Source organism: Arachis hypogaea, chromosome 13 (assembly GCF_003086295.3).
Source record: "Arachis hypogaea cultivar Tifrunner chromosome 13, arahy.Tifrunner.gnm2.J5K5, whole genome shotgun sequence".
In the NCBI taxonomy this organism is placed as follows: Eukaryota; Viridiplantae; Streptophyta; class Magnoliopsida; order Fabales; family Fabaceae; genus Arachis; species Arachis hypogaea.
In genome coordinates, this window is record NC_092048.1 from 5416044 (window position 1) to 5434851 (window position 18808).

At 38.4% G+C, this 18808-nt stretch overlaps 3 protein-coding genes across 3 annotated transcripts; all 3 read left to right on the forward strand.

The window, feature by feature from the left end:
* Nucleotides 1–5763: 5763 nt before the first annotated feature.
* Nucleotides 5764–6222, forward strand: LOC140177413 (putative F-box protein At1g67623). The gene has a single exon (XM_072210510.1). It carries the CDS (start codon nucleotides 5764–5766, stop codon nucleotides 6220–6222), a length of 459 nt encoding a protein of 152 aa, XP_072066611.1.
* Nucleotides 6223–9396: 3174 nt separating this feature from the next.
* On the forward strand, nucleotides 9397–10146 carry LOC112732485 (putative F-box protein At1g67623). The gene has a single exon (XM_025781229.1). The coding sequence runs from the start codon at nucleotides 9397–9399 to the stop codon at nucleotides 10144–10146; it is 750 nt and encodes a 249-aa protein (XP_025637014.1).
* Nucleotides 10147–11271: 1125 nt separating this feature from the next.
* On the forward strand, nucleotides 11272–11985 carry LOC112732486 (F-box protein At2g35280-like). The gene has a single exon (XM_025781230.1). It carries the CDS (start codon nucleotides 11272–11274, stop codon nucleotides 11983–11985), a length of 714 nt encoding a protein of 237 aa, XP_025637015.1.
* The last annotated feature ends 6823 nt before the right edge of the window (nucleotides 11986–18808 follow it).

Genomic DNA, 18808 nt, shown 5'->3' on the forward strand with positions numbered 1-18808 from the left:
AATTCAATGGTAGAGATCACCCTTTCTCTTCCCTCCTTTGATTGGTTAGTGGGCATCATGTGTCAGAGGGGTTAATTTACAAAATTCACTTTGTAGCTGGTTATTTTTGTTACATCCGAAAATTATTTGGGTTTATGTAGAATTAGTTTACCATGTTTTAAGAACTAAATTAATGGCAGTTAGTGATTCTGTATTAAGTTAATGATTGGATCCGATTCGAAGATGGTAGTGGTCGTAAAAGTCCCACCACCCTCCGGTAAAGACGATTCGACACGGGTGCTCCTCCTCGACGCCACAAGAGATTAAACGTAGAAGTTAACGTTTTCTCCCGTAGAATCACATTGCAAAGTTGCCCACCGTTCGGCGGAGACAGAAGAGGTAGCTCATAGGGCTCATCGTTTCTCAATATGGGCATGGGACCACCAATCCCGCCTTAGTGAAAGCTCGGGATGATAATGGGGCTAGCAACCGGTCCTCCAAGAAGCTATACCTCTTGGGCGCCTTCTTTCCCTCATGGCCAAGTCATACTCTGAATGGCGCATCTGTCGCGACTCGTTGGTTCGGAGGATGAAGATCTGCATAGTGTCCTTGCCGGTGCTGGATTCGATCATTATCGGATAACAATGAGTGATGTTTCGACTAGATGTATGGCTTTACCGGAGACGATCAACAAGGAAGGATCGAAGCGGCGTGGAGATGGTAGGCAGAGGATGACGAAGGAGATGAAGAAGGTTTTTCGGGTCGGCGCGGGTCGGGTTGGAACACAGTTGGTTGGACTTGGCTCAATCCAGATGGGCAAGGGCGGAGCTAGATGAAAGATTAGAGGGGGACAAAAAATATTTATATAATAAAATAAGACTAAAATAAAATTTTAAGGGGGGGCTAAACTGAAATTTACATATAATTTACATGTAAAAAATTAAAATTAGGGGGGCCATTGCCCCCCTTTGCTACAATGTAGCTCCGCCCCTGCAGACGGGCCTCTACGTTATAATTGTTTTCTGAAACCAATGATGGGCTCAAGTGCTGGGTTATTAATAATTTTGTTAAAATTGGATCACTGGTTTGGTATGGTCCAAAAAAAAAACTTACATGGCTGAAGAAAGAAGAGGAACACCCAATACCAAAAAAAAAAAGGTAACACAAAAACAGTTATTGCATGTATAATTAGTTGCTGAACAATCTAATATTCTATAGGATATAATAATTAAAATGCTCTGTAAAACTAACTTATTTGATTAATGTAAGGATTTGCGATATGCTGGTGCACAATATTAACAAAAACATTGAATAAGGAACATCCACATATTTTCCAATTGAACACGGGATTGCATTCGAGAAATATGATTGGTTGAGGTTGAATACCTCTCTAAGTAGAATTTGATGAGGCTTTTTAAGGAGATTTTAATATTTAATTACACTAATTGGCTTATTATAAACCAAAAAAGAAGTACTATGAAACTTGTTTAAATCAGTCCTTTCGTATTCTTTGTTCATCCAAGCATTTTAATTGGAAAATATGTCTATCCATTATAACCGAATTTGGCATAATATAACGATACGCCAAATGAAAATAATTCAGAAAGGAAAAAATCGATAAGCAGGTCTTTGAGAACGCACACGTAGATAGTTGGCAAAAGGTACTGGATCACGATTTGGAAACGGTAAATGCTAACAACGCAAGATAATTCCCTAATTATGTATCAACCGCTCAGATGACTTGTTTTATATTGGATAATTTACATCCCCCGTTTTTTGCTTGGGGCTGTGAACTATCTGATACCGTCACAGTTAATTTATACAAAATTGCCCACAAAACTGGTAACTCGGATAGGCAATGGGGAGTCACCAAAAAGCATGTTTTGCGTATGTTTATAAAATATTTATTTTAATTTAAATCAATTCAAATTATTACTAACAAGAAAGGAGATGAGAAGATGTTGATAGTTAACCGCATCTGGATTAAACGAATTTATACTGACTACGAAGCATAGAATATTAATCTTCCGAATCAATGGCAATCAAAATGGAAATAACTCAGAAATTTTGTTCTTGTCGTGTAATAGTCACTGGCGAGGAAGGATAAACCAATTAACAATTCAAGATAAACAGATTTTTAAGATCGAAGCGATGAAAGTAGATATAATAATCGCTACCGAGTTTTAATTAGCATTTCAGAAGATCAAAAGCGCGACTAAACAAACAAACCAAATAGATCATTCAGGGCTTCAGGCCTCGACAAAAACCAACACAACATAAAGATATCACACATGTGCCCCAGGTCAAATACCTCCGTCACTGTCTTCACTCTGCTCCGGTTGAACACCTGCCCGACGAAACGAAAATTTGTGCTTGACCTCCAAAACATTGACCCAGTATGCCAGGTCACGCCACTTTGAGCTTTCCATCATCATTTTGTTTGCTTTGTCATACAGTAGGCGAAAGGTTGCTTCAGACTGGGCGCAGCAACTTTTCCTCCCGGCGCTGTGTGTTCTCCTCTTCCTCCAATTGATCCTCCTTTTCCCTCAACTTGACCTTTAATGTTAACCTCTCGGCACTGACCTTCCAGAGTTCATCTGAGATCTTTTCAAGCCTAGCCTCCCAAATCTCCTATCTCCTGACAAGTGCGGCCTCAACGAGGTCACAATTCGTTGACTTTTCATCTGTACGGACGATGTCGATCAGAGAAGCGATCGGCTATTCCGTGAGGTCGTCGGGACTAAAGGCGTGGTCGGTGACGGACTCCTGCGACATTTTCTCAAAAGTATACAGTGGAGAGAGAGCAGTGGAGGGTGGCAGAAATAAGGAGGGGGATAAGGATAGAAAGAGAGGTGAGAGAAGGAGTTACGGCAGAGAAGAACTGGGAAAGAAGCGTTAGGAGGGATAGGGTTTGTCATTAACGGGCACATATACATATATAGTGTAAAGTGGGAAGCTGCTTCGAATACTTTTTTTCGTAGAAAATTAATGTACTTCGTTTATTTTGGGAAAAATAAACGATTATTTAAACTAGTTCGATGGAAGAAAAAAAAAGAAGAGATAACAATTTAATTACATATTAGCTTAAATTAACCTTTCACATTAATATAGTTTTAAATTTGTTTTTAAAATTATTTTTCAATGCTCAGCTTAAAAAATTACGTTTACGATCTCTTCGATTCCCGTGCCAAACCCACAAACGAAGCATCGGTTACAGTGGGCGTAAATGAAGGTGTATGTGGCACGGTATCTGACTTATCTGGTAAGGCGTTTGGCAGTATATAAGTTCCCTCTCTAGCATTCCTTCATCGCGTCTGGTCTTCCATACTAACGACGGTCCTCATGTAACCTTCCCCTCCCCCCCTGTCCAACAATTTTAAATTAAATAGGATGAAATTGGGTGCAACCTCCGACAAAGGCAGAAGGGAAAAGAAGGCCGGATATGGGAGAAGGAAAGGGAAAGGGGTGCCCCCCACGCGGATGTCCACTGACTCTTCTGCCTCGCGAAATATGGGTGAGAGTTGCAGCAAGGGTTGCGTCGGTCTCGATCCAGGATCTGTTTAACATGCAGGTGACCTGCAAGGTGTTTTTGGACGCAGCTCGTTCATCTGCGGTGTACAAGGTGGCCTCCATGGCGGAGCTACTCGTCTCATTCGGTTATGACAATGACGACCGTCCTGAGGATGGGTTCCTTTATAGAAGCGCATGCGCAGGAAATCCAGCCACTATATTCTATATAGGGATGAGAGAATTCTTCTAGATGGGCCGATACGTCGCTGGGATCGACACCCTGCTTGCGTCCGCCGATGCGGGCGATGTCCAAGCGCGCTACATGTGTGCGATGTTGCTACTTACTCCCGGTGTTAAGCACGAGGCAGACACTGGCATAGGGGTTGAATTGTATGCCAAAGTACTGGCTTCTGAAAAAATCAAAATGTGCAGAGAACTCTTCGGGCAGATGTTCGCAAATTCACTGATTGGGGTGAACCCGTCGGATCCAGGGAAGCCCGTCGTCTGCCGGTCAAGCGTGTGCTCGACCCGCGGGACCATGGGTGCCGCCAACGATTTGTCGAGTGTGTCGTGCGTCCACTGCCTTGCCGAGTTCGAGGTGTTGCATTTCTTTAGTCTGTTTACGTTCAAATGAAGCTTCGTTGTAACCAAAGTTGAATGTATTTTATTGCTAATGATTCGGGTGGTTGAGTTTGGTGGCTTTGTAAATTTCCGCTTTCTTGGGTCAGACAAATGACATATTCGAACCAATGCATATCACCATGTTTTAAATGCTCACACACATAACCTTCGATAGAAGCACTATTTCATAACTTCATTAGCTAATAGCCCATGCCGAATAAACAAAAAAACAAACAGACTAGAATAGTACAATATTAGTGTTGGGCCTAAACAGTACAATACTAGACCTGAACAGTACAATACTACATACATTGCCGGGGAGGGGAGGGGTCGGTTTACGGTGTCTCCATCCCGTTGTTGCACTGACCCCTAAGACCTGGGACTTTACCTGTCCAGCAAAACGTCGGCCAGCTGCCTTATGATTTCTCCCAGTTGAGTCTTGAGTTCCTGTCTCTCTCTTTCGATCTGGGATACACAGTACTCAATCGACGCAACGGCCTGTTGTAGGTCCTCAATCGATTGGCTGGCTGCAAGTGATGTAACTTTGTTAGCAACACATTGATACCGACACAAGTGACTAGACATGGGGGCATCGCAAGAACACATTTTTCGCTTACCAGATGCACCTGGTACCGCCGCGGGAGTCGTTGTCACCGTCGTATCGTGCCATCCACAGTGAACAAATTGATTGAACTCCGATGCCGGTGGGAGCTCGTTGCCCAGCCCCGAAACAGGCGAAGTCGTCATCGCCGTCGTATCGTGCCGTCCACCTTGAACGAATCGATTGAACTCCGACTCTGACGGGAGCTCGCTGTCCAGCCCCGGAACAGGTAATACAGTCACCTGGAAATAGTCGTTCAAGGCGTTCATGGCCTCTTGGTAACTCCGGTAACGAAGAAGCAGGTTCTGTGGAAAGCCATCCACCTGAGCCGATGTCGTCTCGCAGTTGGGGTATATTCCGGGTATCCTCCCTCTAAAGATGACGTACCACCCACCTTTTGTTCGCATTGCCATCCATCTGTTAGAGGAGATCTGGTAGACCTTGCAGAGGGAGAGGGGGTTAGGGTTGATGGTGGAATACAGTTTATGGGTTTTTCTCTCACCTGGAGGCTAAGAAATGGAAGAGTAAACAAATAAAGCAACTAGAATGGTGCAACAACAGTCGAGGTTTACTTGCACGCGGACCTTATGTTCAGGAGTAGGGGTGCAGGGACTCTAGGTACAAGAATAAGGGTGTACTTGCACCAGCAAATAAAAAAGTAATAACATTTGTCTTATTCACCACTATTAATTTCAATGAATTTATTATATTTTTAAAATTAATTTTGATCAAGAATTAATTCCCATTATAAATTGCAATCGAGTGAACTTTTTAATTTTAATATGGAGAGAGTGTTGGTGTATAGCAAGGTTATGGAGGGAATTGTAATATGGGTTCCCAGTTAAATACGATAAATATTTTTTTAATCAATATAATTATTATACTATCTGGACGCATCGGTAAATGAAGAAAACATCTAAGGAAACGTATGCGGTACTGAACCACAACCCCCCCAATGGCAGTATATTAAAAAGCAAAATGTCAGAAGGTTAGTTATAAATTCGTCTATCCTCTTTATAATCTCCAATAATCCCTCCACGAAGTCCTTACAAATGGTCGGAAGTTCCCAGAAGGACAGAAAGAAAGTGGACGTATCCGTTCAGCACGAATGCCTACTGAATCTTCTTCCTCACAAAATATGGTCAAGTATTGCCATGATGGTTGCATCGAATTCGATTGAGAATCTGTTCAACATGCAGGCGACGCGTAAAGTGTTCCTGGGTGCGGCGAGTTCAGACGCTGTATACAAGCATGCGACGATGCCGTATAAACCGTTAGCGTGCTTTTTACTTCACCTCGACGGGCCTGAAAGGAGATTCCTTGATCGCTACGTGGAAGTAGGAAATGTGGATGCTATACTCCGACATGGGTTCGCGGAGTATCTCCGGTTTGGCCGCCGTGACAAAGGGATGGAACTGATTGTCAGGGCCTCAACGGAGGGTAGCGTCAAAGCAGATTATCTGTGTTCCATGTTGCTAATGTTTGATCACGAAGACGAGGAAGACGTGTAAAGGGGTGTTCAAATGATGCAGGTTTACCGTATTTCTAGGCAGCTCGAGAGCTACACCAATTTCTTGAGGGACATTTACAAAGATACCACGGTGCTCTTAAAAGAAATGTATGCACGCATTTGAACGACCGTGACTGTTTACCACTCTTGCCAATCCTCCCCCGAATGTACTGTTGTGGGTTTATCTTTATGTAATCCTTCAATACAGTGGCTAGGAAATGCCGGTTTGTTATGATCCTTCATTAACCCCTTGCTAATTGCTATGCGTACTGATGGTGTATTTTATTTTATTTTATTTTATTTTTTTTGTTAAAAAACTGTCAGTTTGATTAATTAATTTATCATAATTATGTGGATGGCACAGACGACGCAATTAATGCGTATCTTGGCTATAAGCCTATAACTTAGTCCAAATAATGCTTTCTTCTTGAGTGGGATATGATCTGAACTTTGCACTATTGAAGTGACATTTGAATGGACAGAAGACTGTTTAGTCAATCAACCTTTTAAACCATCAAAAGGTTTTTTTCTGGGTCTGGGTACTAAGATCGTGACAGTGAATTTATACAAAACTGGTAAACTTGGATAGGCAATAGGGAGTGACTGAAAGGGGTCAGGTAAAAAATGGGTACGAGATAATTTTTGTATGTGCAATGATAATTGATGATGGTGTATAAAATCTGTACAAACATTGAATAATGAACATGCATCTATGTTCCAATTGAAGCACGGGATTGTATTCGTATAATATAACCGGTTGAGAGATTGAATACTTGTCCTTTAAAGAACAAAATTTGCTTTCATATTTTAAGGAGTTTTTATTATGTAATTGCACTAAATGTTTTATCATAACCTGAGAGAGAAGTAATCTGAATTTTGTTTCGATCAATGGCTTCGTATTCTTTGTTCATCCAAGCAATCTAATTTGAAAAATGTTTATTTCCTATAATTTCATATAATATTAGGATATCATAAAAATAATACTATGTCTACATTCCTTTGTTTTATTATCTAGTGTAAAATGACGGTATGTGACCTTAAATCAGAAGGAACCCGTAAACATTCGTGACAATCTAACGCGTTGCCTGTGGTAGGGATGTCCGCGGATCGGATTGGATCGGATATGGCCGAAAATTCGATCCGATCCGCACAATTTTTATCGAATCGGATCAGATATGATATCCGCGCTTTTTAGTGCCAGATTCGATCCAATCTGATCCGCAAATGTGCGAGTCGGATCGGATATCGAATATATCCACATAATTAAACCTTCTCTTTTTAATCATATTTCTATGTAAAAAAATTCAATAAAAATATTTCTTTTATACTTTTAAACTTATTTATTCCTAAAATATTTTTAATCAAACTCTTTCTAAATAACAAAAATAAAATAATACAATATATGAATAATAATTACTAACTAAAACATACAAACAAGTAAATATAACACCAAACATATATATTTATTTATTTTTAATGATTATTGTGTGGATCTGCGGATCCACGGATGTAGAGCAGATATCCGCGATCCGATCCGCAAAGGATGCGGATCCGATCCGATCCGATCAATTTGCGAATCGGATCGTATCCGCAATTTTTGGATCAGATGCGGATATTTACCACAGATCTGCGGATACGATCCGATCCATGAATACCCCTAGCCTGTGGGGTAATACCAATCTGCAAGGAAGGATAAATCGATAAACACGTCTTTGATAACGCACACGTAAATAATTGCAGAAATTGTCCGAAATCACGATTTGGAAATGGTATTTGGCTCCATCGTAACATAAATCCCTAATTGTGTGTCAACAAGTCACATGACTTTTGAAATTAAGAATAGACAGATGAAAGTAGATATAATTATATTATCAGAGTTTAAGTTCCACTACAGAAGATCAAATGGGAGACAGAACAAACAAAGGAAATAAAAGGATCATACAGGCCTCGATGGAAAACATGATATTAAGATATCAAGCATGTGCAACATGTCAAATAACTCCGGCCCCGTCTTCATTCTGCCTGGCTGGATGACGACCCCGACGAAGCAAAAACTTTTGCTTTTCCTCCAAAACGTCGATCCTGCGTTCCAGGTCACGCCACGGTAGAGCCTCAAGCTGTTCCCGTTCACGACGCTTGGCAATTTCTGCCATCAATTCTTTTGCTTTGACATCCAACTGGTGAAGGATCACGTCATTCTTTCGTTGCGCTATTTTCAACTCCTTTTTCAGTCGTCGCCTTTCCTTCTCCTCTTCCTCTAGTTCATCCTTCTTTGCCTCGAAAACGAACTTGGTGGCCAACATCTTCACCTTCGCCTGCCTCAGTTCTACTTCGGTCGTCACAAGTCTATCCTTCAAAATCTCCTCCCTCCTGACCAATGCAGCCTCAACGAGGTCACAATCTGCGGACTTTTCATCCACACGAATGATGTCGATAAGAGCGTCGATCGAGAGTTTCGCGAGGTCATCGGGACTAATGGCGTGGTCGGTGACGGATTTCTGCGATATTTTCTCAGGAGAAGAGGACGACATATGGCAGACTACGACGACCCTTAAAGCAACAATTTTTGTTCCGGCGACGACGGTTGTCCTCCGGGTGGGTCGTTCTCAGGCGATAGACGTCGAATCTTCCTTCTGAAGTTTCGAGAGTGTGAAGTGGAAGCCGTGTGCGGAGATGACTATGGCGGTGTAGTAGACGGCGGAGAGAGCAGTGGAGTGTGGCAGTAATAAGGAGAAGGAGAATGATAGACGATAGAGAGTGGAGAGAAGGAGTTACGACAACTTAGTAGTGTTTGGGGTTGTCAATAACGGGCACATGTGTATATATATATATATATATTACAAAAAAAGAGCCTCAATCAATAATGAGGGTTTATTTTTAGGAAAATAAAAGATTAATTTAAACTATTTCGATGAAAAAAAGAAAGAAGAAAAGATAACATTTACTCGGCGAGTAATTAAAGTAAACAACCACAAAAATCGAACAGTCAACATTAATTAAAACGAGTATTTCGTTTTAATAAAAAATAAAAAAATAAGAGCACAAAAAAAGGAAACGTACGAGGCACCGAACCATTTTAACAACAAAAAAAGGATATAATAAGAGCACAAAATGTTTCTTTGGTGGTCGTGTGTCGTCTTGATTTTCCAAAACCCCTGGCCCAAGTTGCTTGTAAATGGCTGGAGGTTCCATGAAGAACAGAAAGAAAAGAAACGCAGCCAAGACGATCAGAGAGAAAGGGACCGTATCCGTTGAGTACGAATGTTCGCTGAATCTTCTTCCTCACGACATATGGGTCAGGATTGCCACGAAAGTTGCGTCGTATTCGATTAAGGATCTGTTCAACATGCACGCAACTTGCAAGGTGTTTCTGGGTGCAGCGAGGTCCGACGCTGTTTACAAGGAGGCGTCAATGTTGGAGTTGCCAATTGCATCCTTTTTATACTACTATGGCCGACCTGAACACAGCTTCATAGAATGCTGCACGGAGGCAGGAAATCCAGCTGCCCTACTCCGGGTGGGGATGATTGAATTCGTCTGGATTGGTCACTGCGTCGGTGGAATGGATACTCTGACTATGGCTGCAACTGGGGGCGACCTGGAAGCCTGTTACATGTGTGCGATGCTGTTATTGTCTCATGCTAAGGAAGACGAAGAGCACATGCGAAAGGGACTTGAATTTTTTGAGATTGTACGTGATTCTGGGGCGCTCGAAAGGTGCAGAGAGGTCTTCAGGCAGGTATTCGCGGATCCGTGGGTGGAGGTTAAGCCGTTGGATCCTGTATTGTCCGAGGTTTGTCGGTCCACCAGTTGCCGCACCAGAGGCACCATGGGTGATGTGGAAGATTTGTCCCATGTCTCGTGTGTGCAGTGCCTGGCCGATTACGAGGTTCGGGTGTTCCGGGAGTTGTTTGCATTCGAATAAAAAATGTCTATTTTGGGGTTTGTGTTTCCCAAGTTTGTTGTTTATGCTTCTCGTATCTGGTATTACCGTATGAAGCATTATCTCCACTTTTGTTAAGAATTTACGCATGGTTATCCTCATATTAAATATATTTTTATTATGTTTCCGTTTTCGTGCGTGGATAGATCTTAGTTAGTTTGAATTGGTTAAGCTTGATGGTGTAAAGTGGTTTAGGGATTTTCCCTCGCCTGGATGCTCAGAACTGGAAAAGTAAATTGAAGAACTCCAACGGAATAGCAGAGGTGTACTGGCACGCGAACCCCACGTTCAGGAGTAAGCGTATACTTCACGCGGAAGTAGGTTCAGAAGCAGGGGTGCAGGGATACCAGGGTTAGGACTAGGGGTGTCTTGCACCCACTTATATAGAAAAAAAAGGTTTATTATGTCAATCAATATATTAAATTGAATTCAATTAATTGCAAATAAAAAAAATTATCATTTAATTCGATAATTTAATTTAATTTGACCATTTACGATTTTTTAATCAGTTTAAAATTCCTTAATCTACACGATTACGACATGTATTTAATTGTTTTATCTGATGTTTCTTAATATTAACTGTTATCGATGAGCTTAAATAAAATTGCAAACAACCAAAACGTCATTAACGTTTTCCATTTTCGGATATCGAGGCAAATTAGAAAATGAAAACGAGACTGCCCACTGCTGTTTGGCAGAAGAAAGACACTTCTACTTGTACGTATAGATAAATATGGGTATAAGTACATATAGTAAATGTATTAATTATCTGGTATTATCTGGGAAACAAAACGTCTGACGCGCTAAGCCATAATAATTAATGCTAGTATATAATATAATATATAATTTTTTCTAACCGATAATATAATATATTATATACATATATATTTATATATAAATTAACTTTTATAGGTTAGAAAATAAATGTTATAGTTGAGGATATACACGTTTTGAAAATTGGTATTATCGCGATAACCGATAAGTTTAAATGATAATAATAATATATAAAAGCTTACATTCCGTCTCTTAATTGGCGGTCGTTTCTCCTGTTAATAATTTCCGATAATCCCCCAACAACCCCCTCCAGCCTCTGCCGAGCCCTTGCAAATGGCTGGATCTTCCAAGACAAACAGAAAGGAAGGGAACGTGCCCATCGAGCATGAATGTCCGCTGAATCTTCTTCCTCGCGATATATGGGTGAGGATTGCCACTAAGGTTGCATCGAATTCGATTCATCATCTGTTCAACATGCAGGCGAGTTGCAAGGTTTTTCTGGATGCAGCGAGTTCCGAAGCTGTGTACCAACATGCGACGATGCGGGTTATACCGTTAGTGTCCTTTTTATTTTACCTTGACCGGCCGGAAAGGAGGTTCCTCGATCGCTGCGTTGAAGCAGAAAATATGGATGCTATACTTCGACAGGGGTTGACGGAGTATTTCTGGATTGTCCGCCGTGGCATTGGGATGGAACTAATTTCTAGGGCATCGATGGAGGGCAGCGTCGAAGCAGGTTACCTGTCTGCCATGTTGCTACCGTGTGATCACGAGAACGAAGAAGAAGTGCAAAGGGGTGTTGAAATGTTAGAGTCTATCCGTACTTCTGGAAAGGTCGAAAGGTACAGGGAGTTCTTCGCGGACATTTTTTGGGAGCGATGGGTTGACGAGAGACCATCGGATCCGGGACATGCCGTGGCTTGTCGGTCCACCACTTGCACTACCCACGGCACCTTGGCTTGTGTGAATGATGTGTCTCGTGTCTCGTGTGTGCACTGCCTGGTGGATTACGAGGTCAGGATTTTCTTGGAGATGTTTAGATTTTAGTGAACGTGGTTGTTTATCACTCTTATCAATCTGCCCCCGAATGAACTGTTGTAGGGTTATCTTTATGTAATCTGCCAAAACAGTGGCTAGCAACTGACAATTTGTTAACAATCTATTTCTTGGTTGAAAAAATGGCTGTTTGATCCAATAAATTAACATAATTAATTTGCATTGTTGTTCACGCATTATTTCATAGCTTCACCCGGAAAGAGAAAAAAAAAACCAGAGAAATTCAAATGCTGCAAAAATTAGATATAATTACGAAAACCGAGTTTTATGTAGGGATTACTGAATATCAAAAGAACGGCTAAAGAAACAAAGCAGATAAAGATTTGAAACATAGAAGCCGTAGGTCATATACCCCCGACATCGTCTCCATTCTGCCCGGCGGGCTCCTGATCGTTAGAGCCATGTGCCGTTACTGGATCTTGAGCATACAATTGGCGGGCCAATATCCCTAGCTTGATCTCCACAACCTCGAGCCTGCCTTCCATTTCACGCCACGGTGCCATCTGTTACTGTTCCCTTTGACGAAGATCGGCAGTTTCCGCCTTCAATTCGTTTGCTTTGTCATCTAGTTGGCGAATGGTCGTTTGATGCTGTTCCAGCTCTATGCGCAACTTCTCTTGCAACCGGCGACCTTCCTCCAGTTCATGCTGCCTTATCCTTGCAGGGCATCCACACCGTGTCTAGGCCCTCGGCCTCTTTTGCCGGTTAGGCATTGAGTAGAACTTCGGGGATCGGTACCCTTGTCGGTGGCACACGAACTCCTGCCGTATCCTTACTTCGCCACATTTTTCGCTTCTGGAATGTCTCGCGCTGAAGCCATGGTGCTTTGCATATTGCTGGTAGAACTCAGATGCAATGTCAACATCTGTGAAATTAAAGCAGAGAACCTCCTCCTCGCTCAAGTTCAAAAAATCAATCCAACCTATCGATTCGCCGGAATCAACAGCGTACAAGTCATCATTCGAATAATTGTCAGACATTCCTCCGACGCCGGCCAAATTGTCTTCCAATTCAACCACATCCCCATTGTCGACATCGGCCTCTGCATGATGGTCGTGTTCTGTTTCATCTTCCTGAAAGTCGTACTCGTCCGACTCCATCCCTGTAAAGCCTTCGCCCTCAACCGGATGGTCGTGTTCTGTTTCATCTTCCTGTAAATCGTACTCGTCCGACTCCATCCCTGCAAAGCCTTCGCCCTCAATCGATCTAACTCCATGGTCAGCTTCGCCCCCAGTGGTATCTTCATCCTCGGCAACCCTGTGCCAAACAATAACAATGCGGTAATTTAGCGAAATACGCAAAATTAGGGGATGTCTTTCAAAGAAAATTGCAGACATATGACGAAACAAAAGGGGATATTTGTAAATCAAGTGAAGGGTGATAATACAACGGGTACCTTCTTTCTATTGATGGAGACGGCGAAGCCATCAACTGCTGAAGACAACCGACAATGCAAATCAGGTACCATCGTCGTCAGAGGTGAGGCTATTTGTTTGGTTGGATCCGCCTAAACAGAATCGTTAACACTGAGTGGGAGGGAGAAGAAGTTAGCTGAGTGCGGAGGTTTCAGTCGTTCTTGGTGGTGGAGATAGGAAGGAACAGTGCGATTGCGACGGATGGGAAGGGGAGAAAGAGGGTGCGATTGCGACGAAGGGAAAAGGAGAGGAAGAGGGTGCGATTGCGACGGAGGGAAAGGGGAGGAATAGGGTGGTAGTAATAGTTGACTAATTCTAACAATTAAGTTAAGTGTATTCATTTTAAAAAACCAAAAAATAACTCCTATAATTTATATAAAATTGCGAAAAGAACCCAGCAAAAGCATGCATTTTAATTCTGGTCTCGCCTGGCTGACCAGTGCGCCAAACAATAAAATGGTGTTTCAGTGCGCTATGTAACCCGCGTACCAAATTCGTGTCCGACAGAGTAAAAGAAACGAAAGAAGAAAGAAAAAAAAACATCTAAAAATATTCGGACACTGTCCAATAACAATTGCCCATTACATAAAAGTTATTACTTATTAGAAACAGTGAAAGCGTAAAACTGCATTTATCATAACCTTTAAATTCCTAAAATAGAAGCAGATTCCCACATCAAAAAACAACAATAATTTAAAAGTATGTTTTAAATTATGTTTTTATAATATAATAATCATAAATGTTAAGATTTTTTATTGTTAGAAATAGTTTTCTAAAACTAACAGTATCTCAATGCTTCTTTTTCTCTCTTCAAATATTAAGCTAACTAACTAACCGCCACACTCTTATATAGTGAAAAAATTCAGTTTGTACTAGGGATGTCAATGGGGCAGGGCGGGGGCGGGGGATGCTTCCCTGCTCCCCATCCCCGCCCTCAGATTTGCTCCCCATCCCCGCCCTATTCCCCGCCGTGGGGGAATATTGCTCCCCATCCCCATTCCCCACGGGGCCCCATTCCCCGCGGGGACCCCATTCCCCATCTACATAATAGTTCTAACTAATTATTAATTTCCATATGAATAGAGCTGTAAGTATCTATCTTATACAAAAACTACAAGATTTTATACAAAAATTCTAAATGACACAAGGGTGACTTCTTTCGAAATAACACAATGGGGGGACGCAACGACGAACCAAAGGAAAAAGCAGTGGACGAGGTGGGAGACGCCGCAACAGAGAAGAGAATGGACACGACGGTAGAGTTACGAAAAGGAACGCCGCAAATAGAAATTACGACGCAGTAAGGGTGATGGCACGGTGAGGTGTGACGATGCGGTGAGAAGGGTGACGAGGGGTGGCTGCAAAGAGGTTGGATGGAGTATGGACAGCCTTAGGGATCTCTAAATTCAAGAAGGGTTATGCAAATAAAGATTAGGAGTTTTGGGTTTCTATATATATGTGTGTGAGAAATGACTAAAAAACATACATGAGAAATAAACTATTAAAGATAATTCAAGAAATTCATAAATTTCGGGGAATAGCGGGGACGGGGCGGGGATCCCCGCTCGGGTCCCCGCGCCTGCTTCGGGGGAATTTCGTCCCCCATCCCCATCCCCGCGGGGAAAATTCCCCACAATCGGATCCCCATTCGGGGCAGTCCCCGCAGGGATCCCCGCATCTCGGGGAATTTTGCCATCCCTAGTTTGTACTGTTTCTTTTATTTGATCAAAAAAATTATAGAGTGAATATCTCATTCGACTCCTGTTAATTACTTTAAAAGGATAACGGAGTTCCTAAGAAAATAAATATCCAATCTGATCTCTAATTTTTTTTGTTGGGACTGATTAATCTCTGTGTAAAAAAAATAACATTGACTTTTTTGGCACAGAAATTTTGTTGTCCTTTTGAGATAATTGTTAGAGGTCGAGTTGGATTTTTTTGTCAAAGACTTCGTTGTCTTTCGAAGTAATTGTCAGGAGTTGTTTTGGTTTTTTCTCAAAATTATATGGTTAGTAATTTATTGTGTTCTTCATCTAATTCACTAATCAAAATCAATTTTATTATATTTTTTAATCTAATTTCTTTTAATTGTGTTCTTTCTTTTCAGTAACTAAATGCAATTATATCATAATCAGTATTTTCTTTTGTGCGTTCATTTGTCTTTTTAACATGCGATTTTTTTTTATGTTTGTAGTTATTACTGAAATTTTTCGAAGCCCGAAAATTCAAAAGTTGTTGAATCAAACAACTGAAATAAGTTCATATTCAATTACACATGTCAAGGATTTAAGAAGAGATTAAAACTCAAGATAGAGGATCTTTTAATCTTTTGGTATGTGCATATTTGCAGAAGAAAAAAAAAGAGTGAAACATCAAATAAAGAAGGAAACAAAAAGGGAGAGAAAAAATTAGAAAAACTAACAAAGGAATAAGAAAAATGAAGAATTTGAAAAGAATTTTTTTTTTTGTCACTTTTATGTGAGTATGAATAAAAAACTATCATTAAAAACACTCAAATATAATTCAGATTTTATAAGATAGTTGGCTCATAAAAATTATATATTTTGTGTAAAAAAGTTTAAGAAATTAACTACAATAATATAAGTCAATTCAATCAATTTTTTTTTTATTTTTAATTTTAAAATTTAAAAAATTAAGATAATAAATTTTTTTTGTAATAAACTTATTTTTTCAATTAATTGACTACAGTTGGTTAGCACCACCTTTAATTGGTTCCTACTGGAATCGATTTTGTGCAAATTGGTTGAGGCTAATATTATGCATAGTCATGTTTGTGAAACATTAATCATAAGTGATTGAAATAAAATATCCTCTTTGTTTTTGAAAAAAAATCATAAGTGATTAAAAATGTTCTTATGTATATTTTTTTCTGTTATTGGATAAAAATCATTTATATTTTGGTCATTAATTTTTTTTAGTCTATTAGCTATTAAGCGGAGTAGTAAAGATATGAAAAAAAAATTAAAATAACTTATAGAAACTCCTTTTCGGTGACATTATTTTTTATCCTAAGAAAAATATGTATAAATTTGAAAAATTATATAACATAGTACAAATTGTAAAAGAAAATAATTTTATAGTAACGATTTTATTTTTGGAAAAAGGTAAGGATTTCTATTTCAATTTTTAAGTACAAACAAATTGGAATTGATTTCTTTGTTTTGAATTCCTTTCCTTCTCTGCTTCATGACTTCTATTTCACATTTTTAGAAGGAAATCAATGGAGTAAAAATCAATTAAAAAAGTAACAAGACATTTAATTAAAACAGAAATAATTCAAATAGAAAATTTTTTTTCATTAAAAATATTGATCCTTTAACATTCTTAATTTCCAATTTAATTTTTCTATTAAATTAAAAAAAACTGAAAACTTTATTTAACTAATATATTTTTTTATTTAGGTATTTATAGTGGACGATAATAACTAAGGTTTGATTTGGTAAAACTTTTTGAAGATGTGTTTGTGTTTTTTAAAAGTTTAAACTCCTCATTTTGTGTTTGGTAAATAAAAAAAGACCACATGCTTCTGCTTGCAGCTTTTAAAAGATCGGGGTACCTTTAAAAGCACCTAAGATAGATCTTTTTAAAGTTGGTTTGCGCTTTTTAAAATTTAAAAGTCTAATATAATCTCATATATTAACTAATTTTCAAATTTAATACTTATATTTATGTTTATTATAGTATTTTTAAATTTTAAAGTTATTTTACCAAATGTAATTATTATTACTTGTGTTTATTAAAAATTATTTTTAATTTAATTTATCAAACATAAATACTACAACTTTTAAAAAATTATCTTTTAAAATTTAACTTTTATAAACTACTTTTGAAAAGTAAAAATTGTATGAAACTAAGTTTAAATTCCTTTGTAATTTTTAGAGTGATAATGACTAAGAATTCCTCTTCTCATACCTATTTTGTCTAATTAAATCAAGAATAAAATGTAATAAAGCCTTAATAAAAAATCTCCATTTTGTTTACATTTTAGATATTGTTTAAACATAATATATTAAAAATTTATTAAATCTAACAAATAAATAATATATTATCCCAGATATATATTTACATTTAAAAACTTAAAGAAAAAAAAAAATGAGAGACACATTCACACAACTATATATAAAGTCCAAAAGTCCACAAAAAATGGAAGACTACTACTCCTCGAAATTTTTTTTTTCTTGGGTGACTACTACTCCTCGATTTGAGGTAAAGAATATCTATATCAAAAAACTTTGAAATTAATTATTAATTAAGAAAAAAGATTTTTTGGTGTATAGGCATTTAAATTTTTATAAATTTAAAAATATATTTAAAATTTTATATTTTTTTAAAATTTAGATATATTAATCTTTGAATTTAATTATTTTATTTTAAAAAAAATTTGAGATGTGTATTTGTATCAATTAAGTCAATATAATAAAAATTATATTTGATTTTTTTGTAAGTGACCGACCCAAGTAAATAGCAAGAATAATTCTGTCTACGTTTTGAAAAATCAAAATTTAAATATATTTTTAAATTTTTAAAAATTTAAATATTGTCAAAAGGTGAATAACTTATTAATTTTTTTCTCATTAATTAAATTACGAATAAAACAGACAATTAAACATCAATGTTAACCTATGAAGCACGGACATTTCGCTGAGTTATTGTGTCTACGTGTCGGACACATTTTGGACACAACACTCACCGACTCGTCCGACTCGTCCGACACGCGTGTCAGCTGTGTCCAACCGTGTGTTAATAAAAAGTAAAAAATTATTCTCCGGACACGTTTGAACACACCTAAATACCATCACGTATCAGCGTGTCCAGTCTTATTTTTAACATATATTCTTGAAATAAATTTAGATATAGTATATATTATTATTTATTAAAACAAAAAATATATTAAATACTTGATATAATTAAAATAAGATATTAAAAATAATTATAAAAATTTATTTATATTTTAATATCAATAAAATATCAAAATATCATTACGATTTATCTAAAAAATAATTTATATTTTATATATATACGTGTCCCCGTATCTTATAAGATTTTAAAATTTGTGTGTCGGCTTGTCCCGTATCGTGTCGTGTCTCATATCTGTGTCAGTGTACAGTGTCCAGTGTCCGTGCATCATAGAATAATACTCACTCTTTCAAAATAAGTGTGGCTTAACACTACTTTTTTATTTTGGGAGAAAGATTTCAAATTCAATTAATTAATAACTTTTTTTTATTTGCAGATTACTATAATAATAATAATAATATTTAATTCAATTCAATTGTTACCAATAATAACCGTCCTCTTCTAATTCCATTCTCCTGAGTCCTTTCTCTTCTCTATTCACAGTTTCACACTTTTCAACTTCTTTTTTCTTAAACCTTCTT

Coding starts and splice junctions, on each gene's coding strand:
- LOC140177413 (XM_072210510.1), top strand. CDS start 5,764: ATGGTCGGAAGTTCCCAGAAGGACAGAAAGAAAGTGGACGTATCCGTT.
- LOC112732485 (XM_025781229.1), top strand. CDS start 9,397: ATGGCTGGAGGTTCCATGAAGAACAGAAAGAAAAGAAACGCAGCCAAG.
- LOC112732486 (XM_025781230.1), top strand. CDS start 11,272: ATGGCTGGATCTTCCAAGACAAACAGAAAGGAAGGGAACGTGCCCATC.